Source organism: Zonotrichia leucophrys, chromosome 1, assembly GCF_028769735.1.
Source record: "Zonotrichia leucophrys gambelii isolate GWCS_2022_RI chromosome 1, RI_Zleu_2.0, whole genome shotgun sequence".
Lineage (NCBI taxonomy): Eukaryota > Metazoa > Chordata > Aves > Passeriformes > Passerellidae > Zonotrichia > Zonotrichia leucophrys.
The window spans coordinates 24045665-24069761 of record NC_088169.1 but is presented as its reverse complement, the minus strand read 5'-3'; the positions used below and the strand labels follow the sequence as shown (position 1 = coordinate 24069761).

The following is a 24097-nucleotide window of genomic DNA, read 5'->3' as shown; positions in this document are numbered from 1 at the left end:
TGCATGAGATTCTGACAGAAAACTTTCAAACCCAAGGATATAACACTTCCTCTCCCATTCCCAAGACATTGCTGTTCTTTAGTTTCAAGTCCTCTCTCCACCCCTAGAAATTGCATCTGCCTTAAATCAACTACTGCATGGGTGGTGGGGTTTTTTTTTAGTTGGTTTTGGTTTTATTCTCATAGAAAGGGATACAGTATCAAAGGAAATAAGTACTGAAGATTTTTATTTCACATAGTCCTTTTTCCAATTTGAAAAAATTTAACCCCTGAGCAAAGGAAGGTATGCTGCCTAAATGTGCTGTGGTGATACTAGGCAATAAATGCAATGCAGATATATTTTTTCCCACTTCTTGCCACAAGTAAATATTTGTTCTGCAGTGTTACATTTCTATTAGAGCATTTTGTAGAAGGTAAGGTTTTCACATTACCCAGACACCCTGCTTTCCCAGACACTTACACACAACCCTCCTAACTTCCCACTATTCAAAACATGCAAACTGAGATAAATTGGGTAAATGGAACTATTGACATTAATAGGAGAAATCTTATTTATTATTTCTTAAACTTCACATATGTAAGGTGTTGTCTGAAAGAATTTTAATTTAATCATGCTACTGGAAATCCTTTTAAATAGTCTACAATGATAGGATGTGTTCTCTCTTTTGTTTGTTCCTCATTAATTGTCTTCCATGATAATTCATTGTTTGAATCTGTAATGTATTGCTGCTATTGCTCATAATACTTTGAGAAAACAAAAAACAAAGCAGGATCAGAGATTTTTTCAATAAAATAAACATTAGTGAACTCCACTAAATGTCACCCTCGGGGCAACAGGGAAACAAACTTGAACATGAAGCAAGCACTTGCAAAACATTACAGGAAAATACAGCTATTTGATGCCTTTAAAAGGAACTAGCTAAGAAAAGTAAATGCAAGAACTTTATTGGCAATATATGAAACTATACTATAACTCAAAGCTGTGTCTCAAGGTGGCTTTTGTTTTAGCTTCCAATATATCATATGCATATGGCCCTATGCAGAGAAAAGAAACCAAAGCCCAACAAAACCCTCACACTCTTGGACAACATATGTTCTAAATGTCATTGACTGTTTCTATATTCCTCTTGCAGATTTTCTTCTTTTAGTTGCTTGAAGTTATGCCAATCTCAGATCAACTAAAGAGATTTAGAGAGAAAACTTACGGAACTAATTATTTCAAGTAGGATGACATCTCCACTCAATGTACAGAATAGACTAGAAGCTTAAAGACAATACAAGGAAAATGACCCTTCATTTAAATTTTTTATTGCATTAATTACTATTCTTCTCGACACTTTGAAAATAGAAAATCCAGAACACAGGCCACAACAAATGAAGTAACTTTCAGTACTCCTCATGGTTTTGCCACTGGCACGATAAGAAAGTCAATTTAGTTTTAATTTTTAATTACATTGAAAAAATAATCACTTCACTGTTTGATCATTCAATCTTCTCATTTTATACTTGGAAATATAAAAATTAAGAATTCACAGAAAAATAAAAACTCTAAATCTGAACACACTGAAAGCAGGAATTTATTAATCTGAAGAGGTTATTGTTTATGGATAATTCATTTACATGAGATTGCTGTTCCTTGATAATGCATTTCCATTATCAACTGAAAGCTCAGCTTTACTAACAGGGAAAAAAAATTACCTACTTCTGTTTACTTACCTGCTTATTTTTTTGCAAAGCTTGCTAGTAGAATAGGTAAAAGCTTGACCAAAAACTAAGAACAGAATGTTAAGTCATCTAGTTAACATGCATCAAGGAAACTGGCTATCAGTGCAAATGGAAGACATGCCACTTGTAAAATGTTTTATTTACTGTATTAACACAGGTTAGCAGCACTGCTTCACTTAAATGGTGCTTCACAAGCATCTTGATTTAGAAGAGGGCCCAAAATTCAACTACAATTTCTTTGTAACTGATAAAATAAAACCAGGCCAAAGAAGCTACTAGATATTATATACAAAATTTGAAACACTCCATATTTTTTGGCATTTGTTCATCAAACTTCAGAAGCACGTAATAGCACAGAATATTTTACTTTTGTATTCCAAATCAAAAAATGAGCTCTTCCATGCTTAATTTCTGAAGAGTTGCCATTTTAAGGTGCAGAGTTTTTCTATACCTCAGTCTTAATATTTGTTAAGTTGCTCAATTATACTCTCTCAAAGCTGGTCCTTCAAGGTGAAAAGATTTAAGTTTAGGCTCTGCAGGCTCAAGCAAGCTGCTGTTTTCTTCATGTGAATTGCAACAGTATTGGCAATGAAAGCACGGCCACCTCCTCTGCACAGCTTACACCTGGGCGGAAAATTAGGAGCATGATGACTGAAAAGACAGTCCTTCTCCAACCAAGGGATTTTAGTCCCAAGGATTCTCTAAACTACACTGATTACTGACTTAAATTGAAATAAACTCTGACTCCCAAAACTACATTTTTTGATACAATATTGAGAAAAACAGGAATTTTAGCTTAAAAGCCAGCATAAACCTAAGCAGGCACCATCTTTTCAACAACATGTAGTTATAGAACTACAACACTTAGTGATAGATTACATTTGCAAGTATGTACTGGTCAGGCATATCAAGTTCTTTCTTGAATTAAAGTCCAAATCAAGCTTTCCCCTCACCCCAAATATTTTTCTCGCATTAATTTGCCTGCTTTATTGCAATTGTCCAGAATAGAGACAATATACTGTAAAGAAGAATTAAAACAAACAAACAAAAAACCCCAACAAACAACTAAAAAAAAATCTGAATTTGGTTAGTTGTTTAATCTGACACCAACTACACTGTTCAATGTATCTATCTGTACTCTGGCTATGTAAAAACAAGTACAGTAGAGACCCACCTACATGGCACTTCAGAGTTCTACATTCTAGAAGTAAGACAGGCCTGCATTTTTGGTCTTTGAGGTCAAATATCAGTTTTGGGATGCGACACAGACACTTCAATGGCCTGAACTACAGCTGCAGTAAGAGATGTCAGACTCTCAACAGCCCCAGCAACTTATTAGCATTGAAACAAGTGCAGTGAATCTGATAAACCTACCCTAAGTCAAAGTTGGTGTAATAGCCCCACTGACCACTGCACTTTTCACAGGATAGTAGTTTGAAATATGATTGCACAAAACTGGAAAAATATTTAGATACATGGAAGTTGTACAATTCAGCTCGTTAAAATTTTACAGTATTTCTGGTTTCAAGGAAAAATACAAAGCTTGAAACACATTCATATGTGGTGATTTTTGAAGGGTAGATAGAAAGGGAGCATGAAAGGCAGAATGGAGTTGTCTTCTACTGAGAGCAGCAGAAGAGCCTTTTACTTTCCCTGTGAAAAGCCACTTGAATTCTGCAGCTGAGATTGAAGCAGCTAGCAGGGGTTTGCATGTGGAAGGGCTTGATTTGTGAATTATGTAAGAATTCACAAAGTACTGGGCAGGATCCAGATGTAACAGTGCCAGCTGCTTTCCAGCATTCCTTATAGTATCATACCTTCATTGCTTAACAGGGGGTCACAGAACAGTGGGCTACTGTCAAATGCAGTTTTAAGAGTGTTTTGCCCTAAAAAGGCCTAATGAAGCATGAAGTGAGAGATTTGGGGTTAGTGAACAAAATCTACCTGCCCTGAATGAGTGAAAAAGTGTATTTTAAATGGCTTCTATTGGAAAAGATAAAAAGAGTTACATGTGCATGCAAAAAAGGTGTAGCACTCAGGACAAATGCACAAAAACTCAGCCAAATGGCTGGGGTATGAACAAGATACCAAACAAAATTCTTTCTTTCTGCCATTAAAAAATTTCCTGTGTTTTAACTGAAAAGTTCTTTTGATTCATGACAAAGACATGACTAAAATCTTGCCAGGGCTCATTGCAGTGTTCCATCACTTTCCATTAGCAGTCTCTTGAAGCACATGACATGGTGGTTTACAAGAGAAAAACATCAATGCACAGAATTTAGAGTGAAGCCAGGCAGAAAAAAAATCCATCTTTAAAAAGTGAACCCCTAACTAGCCCAAACTGTATCCAGTAGGTTCTATGATTATGTAATTATCACCATATACCTAGGTGGTAAGAAATAATTGAGGAAATAAAATACATTTGACCCAAGAGAAGAAATTTAAACAGCTAAACAAATTTTGTTAAAAATGAACTTTTCAAATTTTGATGGACGATGAAATAATGGGTAACTCAGGTAGACACTGTAAGAATATTTTTCAATGCTAAAAGAAACTGATTGAACTGAGTGTTTTGGACAGTGTTCAGGTCATTAAGTTGTTAAAATGCCAAAGGAATTAGGGTCATATAATCAAAGTTAAATGAAAAGTTCAAATTAACACTTTTGATTATTGGTGCACTACCTGAAATGGTTTAGAAAATGTACTTTTTGGTGTTTCTTTGACACCACCTGAAATCTGTTCCAATACTTGCAATCTTGTTCTCAAAAGGATTAAAATGTGAAAAGAAGGAACAATTGTTTTTCTGCTACTTTCATCTCCCCTTCACCATTTTCTTGGTGAAGAACCCCAATCTCCTTCCAGCATAAATGGAAGCAAACTAGGTTTAAACATTTGAAAAGATATAAAGGTTTATTAAATGAATCCAGATTTGACAGATATTACATTAAATTAAACAGCAATAAAGTTTTACTAGGGTTTATGTACAGATCACAGTGATTTTTCATTGTGCAATGAGGGCTGACTTTGTAAGTTGAACAGTACTTACACATGAGCTACAGCAAGCAACCAGCAACACACAACATTAGCCCCAGTGAACCTCGCACGTCGAGCAGTCCAAACTGATTATGCAGCACACAAATGCCTGCTACCACTACCACTACTTTCTACACAACAGAGTATTTATAAAGCAGTCAAGGTTTGCCATAGAAAAGTGCAAAACATGGGAAGTCTGTACACAGTACAGTACAAGAAGGAATCATGCTACAGTCATTGAAAGCTGAAAAATAATTCTATAGCATAGGAAGCACTGCATCACAACTCTTCTGAATGGCAAGCAGATGGGCTGAGGAACAGCCATATCTTCATTGCTTTCAAAACTGTAAAATCCCTGTTTATCCATTTAAACATAGTTTAGTACCTATATTTGATCCATAACAATGACTTTCTACAGTGGAAGATCACATGAGTTAAAGCTCAGTAGCACACATATTCATTGATCAAGCTCATTTACAGGAAAATCTACAGCACGTTCTTCATTTCAATCATGAAGCATTTATATCATTTGGTTACAAGGCAATTGAGTTTACAATTCATGTTTATCACTTAAAACCTCAGACTGGGCAATTAAAAATATATATATAAAACTCAAAAATAAACGTTGTTTCTTTAATGTTTAACATTCTTGTTCACTGATGTAGAATATCAAAGGCCTATGGGCTCTCTTGCAAGACAACAGTCCTTATGCAACAGTCTATATGCAACAGTACATATTAACAGAAAGAATCAAAATAAAATGAACTTCAGAGAACACCCTACTTGAATAGGAACTAAAAAAATCTTCTAGTCTTCTTTAAAAAAACCCATAAATCCAGAATTCCTAGTGCAGTGTTTACCTGCATGAGCACTCAGACAGAACTATGTTAGCGGGCCATGAAGACCCATTAAAGACTTAAAGCAGACTCATTTGTGCAAATAAATAAAACAGCCAGGTAATAACACCCCATTAAGCCCAGGACTGCAAAGAAAATAACTGATCGCTTAAAATAATGCTTCAAAAATGTTTTGGTTTTATTTTTTACTTCAGTATTTTAATTTAAAAAAAAACTGAAAGCAGTTTTGTACTAGAAAGCATGCTGACGAGGTCAGTAGTTAGGTGTATGTACACATGGCTCGGAAACAATGTAAAGTCAATGGATTATCATTATTAATAACATTGTATTCACTTCCTTAATCTCCATCAGAATGAGTGTCAGTGCATCCACTGCCAGCAATGGATAAAAGTCATAAAAAGAAAATTCACTATCTCCTGTTGTTCAAGCATTCAAAACTTCTAACTGCCACTGTGGCAAATTACTCAATTTCAACTTAATTTCCTCAGATCTGAAGACTTAAACACAGAGCAGCTTTGAAATTGGAAGAAAAATCCTATGTTTAGCACACTTTCTTGAAGTATGTAAATTTCCTAATAAGAAATTGATGTATGTATTCAGAGTATTCAGTATTCAGAGTCCATAAAATACCATACACTTACACATCAAGAAAACTCCCCAACTGCTTTTGCTCCCCCTTACACAAAGTAAGCTGTGTTTCATGTAATTCAGTTTTTTCAATTGATTTAGAATAACTAATTCCACAGATACAAACATAGTGAGCCAGATTCATTTTTCCAAGAGAATAAGGTACTTGCACTAGGTTAAAACTGTAATTTCCTATGGATTGTCCTGTATTTCATTACACATTCCTACACAATATTCACTGAGTGGCAGCTGCGGCCATCAACTTCCATAACATCAAGACAGCTTTATGATATTCCAGAATTTTCATTTTGAAATATCCTGATTTTCTTATACACATTGTGCATTTTTGACAAGAGTTATACAATCTCTTTTAGTAAGACTTGCTTTATGAAGAAATAATCTAATATCCTAGATGTTACAGGTTCTCAATAGCACTTCTGTACTGTTTAAACAAAAAAAATTGAGATCACTTTTCCACAAGGAGACTCCAGTAACATCTGCAATAAAATCATAAATATGGTAATTTCAGTAGCAATTACTAGAATGCCTACTTGGTAGGCATTCAGGATTTAGTTAAAAAAACAAATCTTTGGCCTGCACTTATAGCTCTCAGATCAAAAATGTGGAGAGTAGTTTTTGAGAAACACTGTCTGTATGATCTAATTAAACAGTATTATGTAGAGCCATAAGTCATAGTAGTAGAACTTCAGAGAGCTGATGTGTTCTGAGAAAAAAAAAAGGTCCAAATATGGTAATTTCACTAGAAGTTATCTAAACTGACAACATACTAAAAAAATGTCATTGTGTTTTTTGTAATTGAAGCACTTCAAAATCAACTCCCTTATATTAAAACAAGTATCACAATATGTAACATGAAAAAAACCCTAAAAAAGAGATTCTGCCTAGTATTCAATCTACCTTCATATTTCTGTGCATTCATATATAGAGATACATACTTATGCACATACTGATATTTAGTGCTACTTAAAATTAAGCAATATTGCAAATACTTCCAAAAAAGTGTGCTCAAGCTGCTAGAAAGATGCTAACACAGGATGAAAAAAAGAGACTGTGCATCTAAGGTTTGAACTCAGTACATATGAAATTGCTGGCAGCAGGGACTAGGACATTTCCAAAAAAGGAGGAGGAGAAAAATAAGGCTGTAATAAATATTCCGTCTTTCCTCTGATATTCTGAAGTGTTCAGCATACAACAACAACTATTTTGCTAATGAAAAAGGTCTGTTATGGCTCATGCTTTACACTTGGAGAAGACAACAAACTTGTGAGGGAACAACTCTTGTCAGAGCCAGTTAAAGCCCTTTTATGACGATGGACTGACTTGCATGTTTACAGTGAGTTTTCATGTGAGGAATCTCATTTCAGACAGTGTATTATCACTCAAAATTCTGGTTTTCAAAAAGACATAATTGAAACAGAACTTCATAAATTAGCCATTAAGATACATCTTTAACAACAATAAAACGTGCCCTGGTCTTTCTGCTTTCAAGTACTATGGTTGTAAGTGTGAGGCATTGGAAATTTTAGGTACAAATCTTTTTTAAAACGTAATTATTTCCGTTTTTTACAAAGAATTATAAAATGTATATAAGATGATGAAAAACTCATTTATCCTTTTTTAAGACTTTTATTCCTAAAGAACTTCTTGAAAAACATTATTTGAAAAATAAAAATCATAGACTCTGCAAAGTACAAAAATTTACATCTTTGCACAATTCCTGTGCTTTAGTTGTACTGTATCCATTATATACATATATACTAATTTGTGCTTTTAATTACACAACTTTAGTATAAACTTATAAAATTAAGTCTATGAGTTAACTATGCAAAAAGGATCTGGGAATAGCAGGAAACTTAATTCAACCATAAGTTAAAAAAAATAATCCTAAAAATATCATTTTAATCAGTCTACTTCAGAGCAGACTACCATTATTACAATTTAATAAACTAAGGTCAAATGTTTACAGCAAAAAATTATTCCTGCCTGCCTCCATATTTTTTGACATTTACTAATACACATATCTGAATGCAGCATCATTCTTAGCCACAAAGAAAATCTTCCTTTGTATCTGAACTCCATTGTTCTTCAGACTTGCTCTTAGCACTTCAATTTCCTTCCAGTTTCTAAGACAAAAAAAGAGAACACAAAACTCAAGGTGGACTATTTGAACTCAGTAACAAATATCAACCTATCCCAATTATAAGAGAGAATATTCAGGGTACAGAACTAATCTGACAATCTTATTCCTCTAGAGTTGTAAAACCTTACAGTTAAAAACTATCACATTTCCTTATCTGTCAAATCATTCTAGGTATTTCTTTTTACACACTATTTAAAAAAAATGTAAGGACAGAAGGACTTAAATATTTGTAAGCAAATAAACCTTCATGAATGTAGAAAACCAAATCCTGTGAGGTGATTTTTGTCACCTCAAGCCATTATAAATCAGAAAATGTAATTCTGCATATGGTTCTCACTCACAGGTCTGCAATGTTTTCAAGGGCACTCTTGACATTTGGACATACCTTGTTGAGTGTAGACGCTACACTCAGAAGTTCTTGAAAATTTCTAGATCTTTAGGAGGTACCGGAGGTGTTTTGTTCCAGTCATCTTCAGGATAAGCTTCAAAATTGGAAGTATCCCCATCATTGGATACTTTGGGCACTATGGGAGGCTGGTCAGAAGAAGCACAACAAAAACATTAGTAGTTTCCTCAATGAGCTCCTCTCCATCATACTATTCTGTAAGAGATCTATTAAACAAATGGAGTACAGATTTACCTTCACCTGTTTCCTAATAATGAATGGCACGAGAGAGAGAAACTTGCAGCAACACATACACATTCCTACTTTTTGTCAATTTTAGACTTAAATAATGTGGTTAAAAGACACTAGATAATTAATACACTAAATATAAATACCTATTTTATTCACTAGCTTCTTCTCAACTAAGAATCTTCATAGCAGCATGGGAATCTGCTACCATATTGAAGGTAGCCTCCTCTTCATTGCTTTCAAATAGATTGATTGCTTTTAAAGAGGTTGAAATTACTAACTTCTGTCTACCAACTGTGTTTTTTACTAACCTAGCAATAAATTCAAGCAGGTAAAGAAATTGCTTCACCATAACTCATTTCAAAAGGATGGTTATAAAAACATCTTAATTCAAATAGACTGTTTTTATGAAACTTGAAGGTGCCAAGTATCAGTTTTTTGTTTGTTTTCACAGAGGATCCTTTCAATTTCTAGCATTGCTCATCAGCTTTACAGTACTTGTAGTTTTAACTTGTCTGAAATCTAACATTGAGAATGCTCTGTGCTTCTGGCCACAGACTATGAGATAAAGATCCCTTCAGGAACATTTCATTAATTGCAGCTATTAATGAAGGGCAAACCCCTTTTCCTCTCTCAAGGGCACATTCATCTCTCTATTCTCAGCAACTGAGAGCTTAACTATCATGCTGAATCTAACAGAACACTTTAGAATGAGAAAACCCTATGGATGATCACTGAACTGGCTCCAAGTTATACCACAGACAGAACTATAAAGTATAGCAAAATGCTATTCTGCATATCCTCAAAAAGACAAAAGTCTGGCTTCCACTAGCTCATGAGATCTTATTTGATCTTTTGGGCTTTTCAAAATGGTGTCATCATCAGTTGGTTTTCAATGGGAAAGACAGGTCCCTGTATGACAGTACTTCTAACCTTCAGCCAAAAGCAGTGCTAATTTTGTGTCTGGCAATCACAGTAACACTGCCCAGATGCTGAGGAAAATGTGCAGAATCTGCTCTGCCCCTGAGAAATGTCTGCTCCACTGTGGGCAGTGCCTGGTACCCCTTCTCCCTGTAAGCATTTTGGCAGAAAAAAACAATTTTGTGAAGTGACACGTAGAAAGAAAAAAACAAGAGAGAAAGGATGATTAATGAAACAATTTTCTCCCTTTCACCCATTGCTATTGTTTATATGATATTGATATTTAGGACCTTATTCAGACCATGAATCCATGCATAATTTATACAATAGACAAATTCACGCTTTTTACCAGGAAAATGGAGCATTGTGTGCATTATTTTATATTTTCAATCCATCAGTATGAAATCATGACAACAAATTTTATAGAGACAGCTATATTCTTCAAATAACCAAGTAAAATTCTGATCCACTTCACATCCCTACTCTAAAGTTTAATTAAATACCACTTCATCTTCCAAGACCTTAATAGTAATCTGAATGCTATGGTGACTCTTTTTTGATTAACTTTTAAAATAAAAATGCCACATAAAGGATGTTTGGACCTGAGACATTTGATTGTACATCTAACAATAATTTTCAATACTATTTGTTTTTTATTGCTTTGGTTGCCATAAACTTCTGAGTTTATATATTATTAAACAGGTTATCATCCAGTTTGTGTTCTTTGCAGGTTTGGTAAACAGAATTTAGAGTAAATACCTAGAAAAATGTGACTTCATTACAATGCATACACATAAAAATATCAACTGGTTGCAGTAATGATTAAAAATAAAACAAAACTACACACTTGAAACACTGTAAACCTATTTTTCTCAAAGAGAAAAGCCATCTATAGCTTTGTATTAGATATTGTTTACAAGAATACATCAAGAACATTTTAATATTGTCTCCGTTTTTTTTTTTTCTTTTTTGCAAGAACTCAAGGTATCTACTTGGAATTTCAGTGGAAGAAACTAATGCAAAGAAAATAAAAACAAATGTTTAATTTGTACTTGACTGACTGCATGTGGTAACTCAACCTCTGCTACAGAAAACCACTGCTGTAAGGAATTGTACAAGTTAGAACTCTGAGGAAGGAAAGAAAGAAAGCAGTTTTACTTCTAAGGTCACTTTAAAAGTATTTTGTAGTGTTGATAGTTTTTGCAAACATCTGCCCTCACATAATACTAGAATTCAGTGCTATAAAAGTCTGTTGGAATTACATTCATAAATCCTTCTCTTTTACCTTCCCTATTCCTCCTACTCCCATGTGCTCTACATTTTATTAAAACATTTACCTGAATTAAACTTGGTACAAAAATTTAAAGCCCAGAATAAAATACCTCCATATACATAAGGACAAGGAAAAAACAAAATCAAACCAACAAATTAGCAATCCCCTCCATGTCCCCAAATAAAAAACCACTTACAACAAGTAATCACTTACAAAAACCTAAATCTGAAAACTAAATTCGGTATTAACAAATCATCTTCTGCAAACTAAAGCAGGGATTTTTTTAGACAGTTCGTATAGAGACAAAAATGCAAACAGACACTCATACAATTAACTCCACATTGCAAAAAGGCCAATATGCATTTAATTACTAAGTGTGCATATAGACACGTGCTTATACACACACAAACACACAGATGCAACAGCCAACAAACCTTCAACAGATCACTTAAATGAACAATGATTTCTCCTTGTGATGTCCTACACAGTATTTGCAGAATGTACCTTTAGTCTCCTTTGAGGTACAGCATCCCAGTCTATCGACCTGAACCATCGATGTCTCTTCACATCATCGGCTCCATTCTTTAAGGACAGAAATCAAAATTACTATTTTTTAAGCCTACATGTATGCCAAATCATGTATTTCATTACAAGGACTGTGATATCAGGTCTATCCTTTTTTATTTTTTTTCAGGTGATAATCATGAAAAGATTCTAAAGAATAAATTCATAGTATTAATTCCCTAGTAGGTCCTGAGTTCCAGCAATAAAATCTAAGTAATTTTGATTTGGGGTTTCTTTGGGCTTTTTTTAACATTCTTCTGACACAATGGAGATCAAGAACAGGCTTTAAAGTATCCACAAAACCATTAGTTACTGTCCTATTTACTTTTGTTTTCACCAACATTTTAGAGAATGCCTTATATTCAGATATACTTTCTCATCCTTGCATTATAAAAAAATAACTAAGGGTTGATGGTGTTTTAAATAAAAATAATGTCTGGGAAGCACATAGGTTTTTTAAATATTACAGGCATTTAATGCTGACAGCAAGAGGTTCTCAGTACTGTTACGAAAGTAAATATATTAAAACATTTGTTTTCATTTTAGATATACAGCTAAAGGTGTATTTGCCTTGTAATGATTGTTCTCTCTGGGGTGCCTGTTTTATTTATGTGCATAAGAAACAAAAATGTCTCTTTTTTTCATGATTAAGCTTGTTTCAAGCACAGAATGTTCTCAAGGCATTAAGCACTGGGGAAAAACAGCTGGTTCCCTGTCTCAGGCCTGATCAAAGCACAGCACTCAAGACTGTAACACATACAGCTCCACAAAACCAAGCATTATCACACATTTGGATTTTTTCAGATTTATGTGGAGTGGAACTATCCATGCTCATATCCAATGAGGCATCAAGGAGAACAGTTCACGTACTTCCCTCAAAAGCATATCTGAATGAACGTTTCACCAGAAAACGTTTTGTGGGATTTACATATTTTTAAAACAATTATGACAATGGAAAAGGATCAGACACAAGTCTGACCTAGTGCTCTCACCCCAAAATCTTCTCTTAATTAGAACTGTTTTTGATTTAAGAATTTTAGTCAATTGTAGGGAAAAGCCCAAAACAAACCTAAACAACCATGGACTAAAAAAATCCCCAGAAAGCAGAAAACCCAGCCAAACACATTTACCAAAGCCCATGTTTGAACAAGTCAAGATTTGCTTTTATTTTTGTTTTCCTTCAAAACTGTCCAAAGATATAAAAGTTTTCACCGATAAATCAGTTGAAAAACATTCAGCTTAAGAAATTCTCCTGAAAAAGACTACAAAGGATTCTGAAGGATAAGAAAAACATTATTTCCTGTTTTTTCTTACCAGTCTAACTTTGTGCCATAAAAAAGCTCCAAAAGAAAACACTGGACAGCTGGTTAAAGCATTTATATTGATATGTTAAGAAAACCCTGGATGACTGTGCACCTTTTACCATCTTCACCTATGTTTACCATTCAAGGTGCTTCGGGTCAAAAAGCAAACCTTTAACATCCCTTCCCCAGAGAAATATAAATTTTAGATGTCTCCTAAGAGAAAGAATATACATGCTAATTTCAGTATCTATTGTCTTCATAAATCTGTTTGGATTAGGGTAAATAATTCTTCCTGGTGGAAGAGTATTTAACTGTGCTTAATCAGCCCCACCAAGACAATGACCAGGTATCAATCCTTATATTTTTAAAATAATTTTAAAACTTCAAGTTTGATTAGTGGCCCTTCTGGGATTAACACTGCCACATAAAAGGAACCAAATGAAGCTGGCACCATGCACTACAGGACTTAATACCACGTTTCTGGTCTAATCTAGGTTTACACATTAATGAACAGGGTGGTGGTGAGGAGAGAAGAAAACCACCAGGAAGAATAGCATTAACCCAAATAGGGGAATGATTTTCAGAAAGAGAAATACAGGTAAATTTGCATTTAGGATTGCATAACCTAAGTAATGTATGGGAAAATGTATGTGCTTCATGCTTATAAAACCAAAAATTCTATGAAGAGCTGGTCTATATCTTTCCTACAGAATTCTTTCAAACTTGTGTGTTACACTAAAGATTTTACACTGACCTTCATATTTCCTAGTCGTCTTGTTCTGTCAACCACAAGCAGCTTCTTAATAAGGTCTCTGAAGAAGAGAAAACATGTTCTGTGTTAAAGAGAAGTAATTTATATTTGATTGTCAAGTGTTACAGAATATAGACATGCTTCCCTCTGACCATTCATTCCCCCATATTTTAGGACATTTAAGAGTAAGCAATAAAAAAGAATCTAACAGAATTCTTGCAGATTTCTTTTAGACTCTTCCCAGAAACAAAGCAAAAAAACTCACTCTCTCCTCCCCTGCCCCTTGCCAAGTAGCACCATTTTGTTCTTTGTATTTTTGCATTTTGCTCAGCATGCCCAATCTCAAAACCTCAATGTTTTTTCTCCAACAAATCTCCTATCTGCCTGTTAGAACTCAACACTAAAATGTATTAAAAAAGCAGATAAAGTTGCACCCTCATCTTTCTGCTAAATATCCAGGGAAACCATGGAAGAGCTAGTCATCTGCCTAAAACTAGTAACATCTATAATTTAATTGAAAACAAAAAGTCTCACTGAGATGCTGGCTCATTGAACAGTTCTACATAAAACTAAATCAACATTTTAAGCAACTAAAAGAAGTTTAGAGACAGAAAACTCTTCCATGTTAATAGCAAAGTACTTCAAGTATTAAGCTCCAAACAACTATGACATAAACCAAAAGTATCATAATTTATGGAATTAGCTTCATTACTTGCGAGTTGAAAGAAAAATATGGCTTCATATTTCTACAAGCAGTTACATTTTATCTCAAAGATTATTTTGCTATTTGATTTTAGAAAGCTGGCATTCTGGACTAATTGCATGAAGTACCAATGACAAGAAAGAACAAGTTTAACCATCCTTATTTCTATAATCTCAATTATTCCTGAGAGATGACATACAGCATGAAATGGAGATTAAAGAGTTTGGCTAGTTCAAATTTTCAACAATATCAAAGGTTAAAAAAAGTCAACTGTTTTATTTACAGAAATGAACACAAACTTAATGACACACCTGCCTCTCTCCATCCCTACCTGTAATATCTATTATGCCTCCCAAAAACAGCAGTGTCACCTATCCTTGATATCACAAAAGTGTGTGCAGAATGAACATATAAACTGAATATGCTAGACTGTTTGAAAAGCTGTTGCATTCGGCAGAAATACAATTCTAACATTCAACTGGAAAAAATTAAATTACCAGATATATGAATAAAAAAAGTCCATGTTTAAAGAAGTTTTTAAAACTCTCGTGATTAGTCCAGATAATCAATATTTCAATTAGATTAAATCATGTGACCAACTCCTCTCACGGTCACCTTTGCAGAAAGATCCCTTTCTACTTCACAAAGACCATTCATCATGGAGGAGGACTATAAGCACACTTGAAAACAGATGTAGGACTGAAAAGAAATACAGAAACCCAAAAAGAGATTCACAGAGTTTATGGGCAAAGACACTTTCCCATTCCTATAAAACCAGAAAACATTTCATGGATCATTCTTGGCTTGCTTCAAAAATTCATCATAAAACAGGTAAGGGATGAGCTTACTTGCTGATACAGTATTTTTACTAAATATGATACTTGCTGCCTTGGACCAGTGAAATATCCATTGAATTGAAACCAATAATAGTTCCGTAGTTCTTTATTACATTGGTTCTAAATACTCATTTAAAAATTATGTTAAAATTAATTCAATAGATATGCTGGTGCATGTTTCTGAGAACCAAATTCTACACGAAGATCTCTGCAGAGCAATAGTCAGTAAAATGGTGTCACAGGGACATTTCGTTTGGAGGTTTCCAAAAGTGGCTTTGCAAAGAAAACCTTAAAAAAGCAGTAAGGAAAAGTGACATTCATGCATCAGGAGGGAAAGCAAAAGTGGTACAAATTCAGAAAGTAAAGAGTACAGGAGGGTGTACTCTTTACGTGAGGGATACGTGAGTAAAAAATGTAAATGCCTGTAAGCTCAAGCACTACATATCCCTAGGGAGAGAAGTGCTTTCAGAGTTCAGAAAGGGAAACAGTTTTGCTGCCTCAGAACAGAGAGTTAAAACTTTATATAGCACTAATACTTCAGACACAGTCTGGATCTGACAGGACCCAAGACAGCCTTCTTTCTGGCTGAAATACTGACTTATTGGAAGAAGAGAGAAAACAGATGGGTTAGAAGGTAAGAGAAGAAGACTGCCTTCATAAAACAAAATAATCTCGGCACTTGCTTTAAGGTAATGATGCAGAGATATTCAAGGACTGTCCAGTTCTGCATACTGTGGTTTAAAAGAAGGAAGAGTGTCTGACATCCAAGACACTGTGTTCACAACTCACTGCAGAAAGTAAGTGAAGCCAAGGAGTAGTGCGGCCAGCAGGACAGAACAGTGATTGGCCCCCTCTACTTTTCAGTGGTGAGACCACACCTCGTGTTTCTGCGTCCAGTTCTGGGCCACTCACTTGAAGAAAGACATTGAGATGCTGGTGTGAGTCCAGAGAAGGGCAATGGAGCTGGTGAAGGATCTGGAGGGTAAGTCCTACAAGGAGTGGCTGAGGGAGCTGGGATTGTTTAGCCAGGATAAAAGGAGGCTCAGGGGTTATTAGTCTCTATAACTGCTTTCACTATATTGGATGGGTTGTTAGTGATAACCTAATTTGAGGTGTTCCCCCTTCTGATCATAATATTATAGTTCAGTGCACAGAATACTACAGGAGATACTCAATTTTCTTTCCAAAACCAATTGGATTAGGAAGACCAGATTAGACTACACTAAACTGTAAACTGTGTGGAGCTACTAAGAGAAAACTGTTACAAAGACACAAGAATATGAGACACTAGTCAGCCCAAGGGGAAGCAGACATGCTTCAGTGCATTCACTGCATCCAATGATTCAGTGGAGACTTAAAAAAAACAAAACAAAACAAACACTTTCTCAAATGATTAGTTTTTCTTGTATGTTTACCCAGTAGTGACAGTAAGCAAGTGCCTGTCTGAAGTCACCATCAAAACATCACAAGTGATTAACAAAGGAGTAGCTTCCTGTCTTCACTCCATCACTCATTCACTCAGTTGTCACTTAGAAGAAACTTCATGTTTATAATTGCATTTCCTCGTGTTCCAATGTTTACTAAAAATTATTTCAGTTATGGAATTTTCAAATAGGAAAAAAAACTTATTTCATCTGCAATACACTTTTAACAATTGCTAAATACTGAAAATTAAACCCACATTACATGTGTAATACTCCATATTGAACTGGGCCCCTGCTATCACAAATTTAAGTTGACTTTACACTAGAACTTCTGAAGTATCACAGTTCACTCAAGTAATTATGCTGAGAGTGATTTAAGTGGTAGGTATCTATGGATAGAAACAGTTTTAGTGTCCTCTTCCTGCTCTCCTAATTTTTGCTCAGATTATCTCCTCATATTTCTCCTCTTGACCTTCTTACAGGACATACCAATGGAGTTTCCACAAGGTGGAAAAGCATTTAATAACCCATAACAAACAGAAAAGATAGACAGATACTATCTTACAACTGTATCACCACCTTGAAGTCTACAAAATATGTAAGCTTATTTGGACTGAAAGTGTAAATGTAGTATCAAATATTTTCCAACATGATGTTTCAGAAAATCAGAATCTGAAATCAGGTCTTCTAAAAAGATCTTTTAGAAACAGTGCTCAGGAGATATTTAGAATAGAAAAGACAGCGTTGGGAGTCATGGACTTACTTTACATATAAATCCAAATGCCTTGGGAAATCTATTTTGCCAGCAAGAATCTTCTGATATATACCAAATGGATTGTCATCAAAAAATGGAGGAAACCTATTTTAATACAGAAAATTTTCAGAGGTTAGAAAAGAAGTTCTAGAAATTTTATAAGCAATATTATGTTATAGCAATTCCCCTCAGAAATAATTGATGAAGTTGTTCTTTTTGCTAGGACACTACCAATCAAGCACTATCTTGAAGAATAATTTGAGGCTACCATTGTAAAACAGAAAACATTTTTGTACACAACACACTGAATGCAGAATTAGAATTTAAATATAACAACTGAATAGAAAAATATAAAATTGCTACACAATTGCTGTAAAAATAAAATTTATGAAAAAAAAAATTCAGTTTAAAAGTAGAAAATGCTTTGCTTTTATCTCTAAAACCCAGGGATATACTCTCCAAAAGAGCATTACCATTTTTGATCTTGTCCTGTAACTGCCGGCACACCCTTATTTATCAGTTTCTCTCTAAAGTGTTAAAGAACCTTCACATGAATACATTATCCAGTTCAGTTATTTGTTGTAAGTCTTGAATTCAACTATATGTTTTGCTAGATAAGGTTTTTGAAACAGACAGACTGCTCACAACTCTCCAAGTGCAGCTGCCTTTCTGCATGGGACAGATAAAGTTTTCATCTCATAATCTTCCCCATGATGAACAGTAAATAACATGTAATTAAAATTCTACATTTATGTCTTCTATGAAGTTCTTTATGAAGTTATGAGCTAACAGAGAGACTACTTCCTGTCGTACAGCTACAGTAAGAATTGAAAGTTTTCTGCTGTGCTTCCTTTACAAGTACAGCACATCCCTGACGGCTGCAGAGGTGAATCAGCACAGCCAGTGCAGGCAGCTGAGCCCAGGAGCCGACAGCTTTCTGAGTGTCACTCGTGCTCTTGCAAGTTAAACAGGAACAATCTAAGGGAATGGAATAACTCATTCAGTAATCTCAGTCCTGCTTTGCCCTCCATAATATGACCAAAACAACCCTCTTACTATGCTTCTGCCTCAAAATCCCCACAGAATTAAAAAAACCTGCAGCTTTTGAGTGTTGACCATATTAAAAACATCCAACCACTATTACAGTTTAATTAAAGTATTTTCACATCTCCCTAACATAATTACTTTCTCAGAGAACTTAACTGTGTGCATGTGCACACAAATACAGTGCTTGTGGCTTTGGAAATCGCTGATAGCACAAAAACAAGGATGAAAACAACATTTCTTCACTTCAGGCTCTTTTTTTAAATTTTATGGTAGTCAAACTAGCTTATTCTTCAACAAGTAATATACATTATTTCCATTATGTTTTCATAAATATTAATTTCTTCATTGTTCAGTTGAGGATCAAGTGGATTAGCATTCCCTTTGAAATACTGTAAATTTCGGCCACAGGAATAATCAAATTCCATCAGAATAATTAAGTAAAGGTATTTGTAGGCTTATGGTAAAAAAAAAAACATAATAATTCAAAGCACTGAAAAGCATGACTAAACTATCTGGTTAGGGAAAGACTAAAGGACATTTTTTGTTGGTTTTCACAAAGTCAGAGTACTTTCTTTATGAAAAACTACTTCCCAGCTAACTGAAAAGTGGAAGAATCTCAGGAATAACACTTGTGCTATTAAAAATTCCTGCTTTGACACTTAAGAACAAGGAAAACATGATTGCTATTTAACATGCATGGGTTTTTTCACCACAAGAAAGACTATCATATAGTTTCTTTTTTAGTCAAGCAACATAAATATCATTCAAATTCTCCACAGCAAGTTGACAAACCCAATTTTCTATTTAATACCTATTAGAATCTATAAATGCATAAAGAAATTAGAATATTTTAAACTATGTATTACAAAGCTACCAGCTGCAGTAAGCAGATTACTGTACATTACTGAGGTGTGAAATCAAGAAGAACAGAAGTACATATAATTTTTTTCATATTTATATTGCATTGTTTTAATTTGCTTTCCCACTTTAAAAAACCAAAATTACTATGACTAGAGTTCTTGTGAAAAATTTAAATCACAGTTGGCTATATAATAATTTTATTGCAACAAAAGTGCATTTGAACTCTATGACAACAGCTTTGAAAGATTGCAGTTTTCTCATGGACAAACCAAGTAACTTGATTTTGATGCTTTTTATAAATGTCAATCTTCAACACAGCACAGATTTTAAACAAAACAACACAAGTATTGTGCTGGAAGCTACCTAATAAATCAGCAAAAATCCCCCTGAGTTTCAGACTTTCTTCACACCACAACACAAATACAAACAGCTGCCTTTTCACCAACTGAAAAGAAGACACAAAAAATATCATCTCTGTAAACGGGAGAACAGCTGCAAACCATTCCTTTTGCTAACTGAAGCATAACAATGGCACGGACATAAGTTTCCAAGACAGTCTGAAGAAGAGAAGTTGTAAAACCTCAAGGGAAAATATACAGGTCTGAGAATATGAAACTGCAGACAGGAACCATTAACCTACCTAAAATGCCAGACCACCACAGCACATATGACAACCAAACCAAAAGCCACAAATCCATATTAATACACAAAATGCGTATTAGCTGCATATGTGATACCAGTACAATTACAACCTAACTTATCTAATGTTAAATAACAAGTATATTTTTCTTTGCATTAAATTGTAACAGAACTCATTTACTCAAAATAAATAGATGCTTTTGTATTGACAGTTTGTTTAGCTTGTTTAGATTAACTCAATGAACTTGGTGTTATTCATCTGTTAAGTTTTCTTCTCACACTTGTTTCTCCCAGTTCCTTCCCCCTTCTGTATCTTGCTATGTTAAACCTAAACAGGACCTTGCCTCAAACCTAGTTTGTGCAGAAGAAGAATTCAATGGGCCTCCAGAGATTAAGTTAGGGAAATAAGACACTGTGGAACAGGAAGGTGTGGGTTTGTTTGTTTGTTTTTAGAGAGGCCATTTCCTTACATGCACACCTACCAATTCTTTTCAATTGCTTTTGGGCTTCAGGGAGACTAACTTCAGGAAATAACTATCAAATGTCTTACATTAATTTACTTGCAGACAATAACTTAGTCTTGAAGTCAGGTTTTGTTCACCTTCCAAATATTTTCAAATTTCTTACATCTTCTTTGAATTTTGAATTATAAAGTTAACTAGGACTGCTTCTGTAATAAAAAACCTTGATAGTAAATATCTAGCCAGATCTTGAGCTGCTGAGGAAAAGTGCTTCAAAACACTATTGCCAAGAACAGCAAAGAGTTTATAAAATGCTAAAAGCATACATTAATTGTGACAACCTTCCCATCTAAAGGAAACACATCCAAGCCATAATCCCTACCCTTCTTTAATCTCCTAAAAAAAGCCCTAAGAAAGTAGTATATCCCCATCTTAAAAAAGCCGAAATCAAACAAAAAAAAATCCCCAAAAAACAAGCCTCAAAACATAAACACCCCAAACACACAAGCTTATATGGAGTCCCTATTCCAGCTTTGGAAAATGACTGAATGCTGCTGTGTTTAATTTTTTAGTCTTGGATGCGGTCCCTATCCAAAGCAGCATTCAATCATTATAAAGAGCATATCTATACAAGTACTGTAATAAAAAAACCTTAGCAAATCACACACAATAGTCAGCTGCTCTGTCAATCAGCCTATATAAAACCTCACTTGACTTTCAGGACAGTGTAAGCTATCTCTATTGGTTAAAGTCTCTAAAAGACAAAGTGTTCATTTTAAGCCACCCACTCTGAAATCCAGGTCTCATTCCCTGAGCCAGACAGTGTCATGACACAGAAGATCCTACATAGAAACAACAGCAGCTGCTCCCATTTTTAATGAGCAATATATACCAGTCATGTTTCAGTGGAATATACAGAAGCCATACTTCAGCAGCTTGCGGTCTTGAGGTCTCAATGACTCCAAGTATCTTGCCTGATCACCACTTGTAGTCTTTGTTAACTTTGCAAACTACATTTCTATTAGTGGTCTAGTGGAGAAAATCCTCCCAACATCTCTGTAAGGCATGCAAATAAAAAAGGTCCAATATCCACTCACACTGAGACCACACAACCTAACAGAGAGTGGCCACACTGAAACCCCTGGCAGGAAGGTAAATCACAGCTGGGTGACTGCAGTACCTGAGCTCATATAACAGCCCAGACACTTTTATCTACAGTCTTCCTGCTGTCTAAGGCTAAGATTAGTGGCACCAAGCTTGCTGGGAATCTCTTTTTTTCCCTCTGAGAAGGACTCTTTTAACCAACTTGGGCTGCTCACCTTGCAGGAAGCAATGGAAAAAAGGTGAAGCCTGGTCTCTGCAAAGCCTACATAAATAACAACTTGGGCCAGCCAGCAACTATGTTTATTGCTTTTCTGTCTACAAATTGCCACAGATTCAAAGTCAATGCATATGTAAGCCTTCAGGACACTAAGAAAGCAAGCAGTGGGTAGCAATGTTGTGCTAGGGAAAGTTGTGTTGCTATTGAGTGAACTTCACAGCAGTACCCCACAATGGATTAGAGCTGTGAAGTGAACACCCTTTCATCAGGGGAGCTACTTGTTCAGACAAAATTACAAGCTTGTCCAAACACTGGAAGAGTCAGCAAAGTCACTTTGAAAAGACAGAAATACACAGAGAAAAGGATGAATAAATCCAAACAAGGACACTGCTCTGATCATTCTACAAGGCTGCAAATTTATAAAGAAAGGCCACAGAGGACACCTGATGCACCTGGTAACCAAGAAGGTGTAGAGCGCAGAGCCAGGTACCAGGCAGAAGGTATGAAACTATGAAGAAGGTAGAACTATGAAATCAAACTGATGAAATGTTTCTTCAGAAGCTATGAAAACCTTGCTTTCACCTGCATTTGTCCTATAGCACCCACCACGGCAAAGTCAATTGCTTTCAAAAATCCAAACCTTTTTTCAAGTACCCTCAAACAACGAAGCCAAGACAAAACAAAGTAAGAGGAAAACCACAACAAGTAATGAACTTGTTATTATATTTTTATTATATTATTATTTATTTATATATATATAATATTTATTATATTATTATTTATATTATATTATTATATTATTATATTAATGCCACAAACCATTTCTTCAGTTTGAAGTTGTATCTTCTGAAAACATTGCTTTATCAAAAAAATTCCAAAACAGCAAAAGCAGCATTTGAGCAAACTGACTTCAAACAGACCTATAAAGCTTTTCACTGTTCCTCCTCTGGTTTAAAGAAAACCAGTGCTCCATTATAATACAAATTGTATTAATAAAAGTCTTCCTACTTGCCACTGTGCATCTTTACAGACTAAAGCTCCCACTGTAACTAGGATTTCCCTATGTTGGAAGTTAATTACAGAAGTAGTCCTGTTCTTTACCCTTTAAATGTAAAGGACCTCATGAATAAAAATCTAAACTTGAGCAAAACCTGAATTTCCAACACATAAGGAAAAGAGAAGCTGTTAAAGTCTTAAGAAAAACAAAACAAAACACCCAAACCAAACAGAAAACACAAACTTAAAACAAGAAACAAAACCAAAAAACTCAAAATCCTAAAACATTCCCACAACAAGCGATATCTGTAGTTTTGTAAACCTTCCCAATTCCTTTCTTCAAAAGCAGAAATTAAACCAGTAAATCAATAATAAATTCGGCCCAAATTTGCTTATCCAAATATTGTAAACAGAACTAGCAAATAATTCTGCATTACATAATATTGCTGTGATATAGTAATTATCACTTACCCTGACAACATCTCAAATATAAGAATTCCTAGGGCCCACCAATCCACAGCTCTTCCATGACCTTTACTTTGTATGACTTCTGGTGCAAGGTACTCAGGAGTGCCACACAGAGTCCACGTTCTGGTTGTAAAAGAAGGGGGGAAAAAAAGCACAAAACAAACAACAATAGCAGATCAAACTGGAACTGAAATAACAGTTACAGGAAAAACCAAACACACACATAAGAAATACCTAACATACCTACCTACGTATTTACTATACAAAGGAATAGAGAAATAAGAAAGACCTGTACAAGATTTAAACAGACTGCTTTGATGATGATGTCCAATTCTCCTGGAACACAGATATGTGCAAATTAAGAAACCTCCTGTTTCAGAAAATACCTGTGCATAGTTTCCCAGCTGGTGCTGTGGTACTCCGCCCATTAAGACTCTACATTGTTTTGAATTATTAACAGTGTTTTTCATGGACTCCTGACAGGCCCAGCAGAAGACAAGCTTAATGGCTTTTTCCAGAAAAACAAAGTTTCACTTAGAAAGAAGAAAAGGAAAGGAGGGAGTTTTTAAAGCAGTAGTAGTTTAAATCAGTAAATAATAGCACATATATGAAGACTTGTTTTACAGTCCAAGTTTTTCAAATAGTATTGAAATCTAACCTGTCATTACTTCCACAATATTCATTAAAAGGGAAGAAACATTTGTATTTTTAGTTATTTAAAATATTTACAAGGTGTAG

The 24097-nt window shown here is 34.8% G+C and overlaps 1 protein-coding gene across 2 annotated transcripts in view; it reads right to left on the bottom strand.

Moving 5' to 3' along the window:
• Nucleotides 1–4622: 4622 nt before the first annotated feature.
• The window catches only part of PRKX (protein kinase cAMP-dependent X-linked catalytic subunit), a 55937-nt gene continuing 36462 nt past the window's right edge, over nucleotides 4623–24097 (bottom strand). For both annotated transcript variants that reach the window (XM_064708881.1, XM_064708888.1), the window contains exons 4-9: nucleotides 23363–23482; nucleotides 17576–17671; nucleotides 13853–13910; nucleotides 11735–11812; nucleotides 8788–8936; nucleotides 4623–8385 (exon numbers count right to left, since the gene is read on the bottom strand). In XM_064708881.1, the coding sequence (XP_064564951.1) occupies nucleotides 8811–8936; nucleotides 11735–11812; nucleotides 13853–13910; nucleotides 17576–17671; nucleotides 23363–23482 (478 nt within the window). In that variant the 3' untranslated portion in view covers nucleotides 4623–8385; nucleotides 8788–8810. The remainder of the gene's footprint in view (nucleotides 8386–8787; nucleotides 8937–11734; nucleotides 11813–13852; nucleotides 13911–17575; nucleotides 17672–23362; nucleotides 23483–24097) is intronic.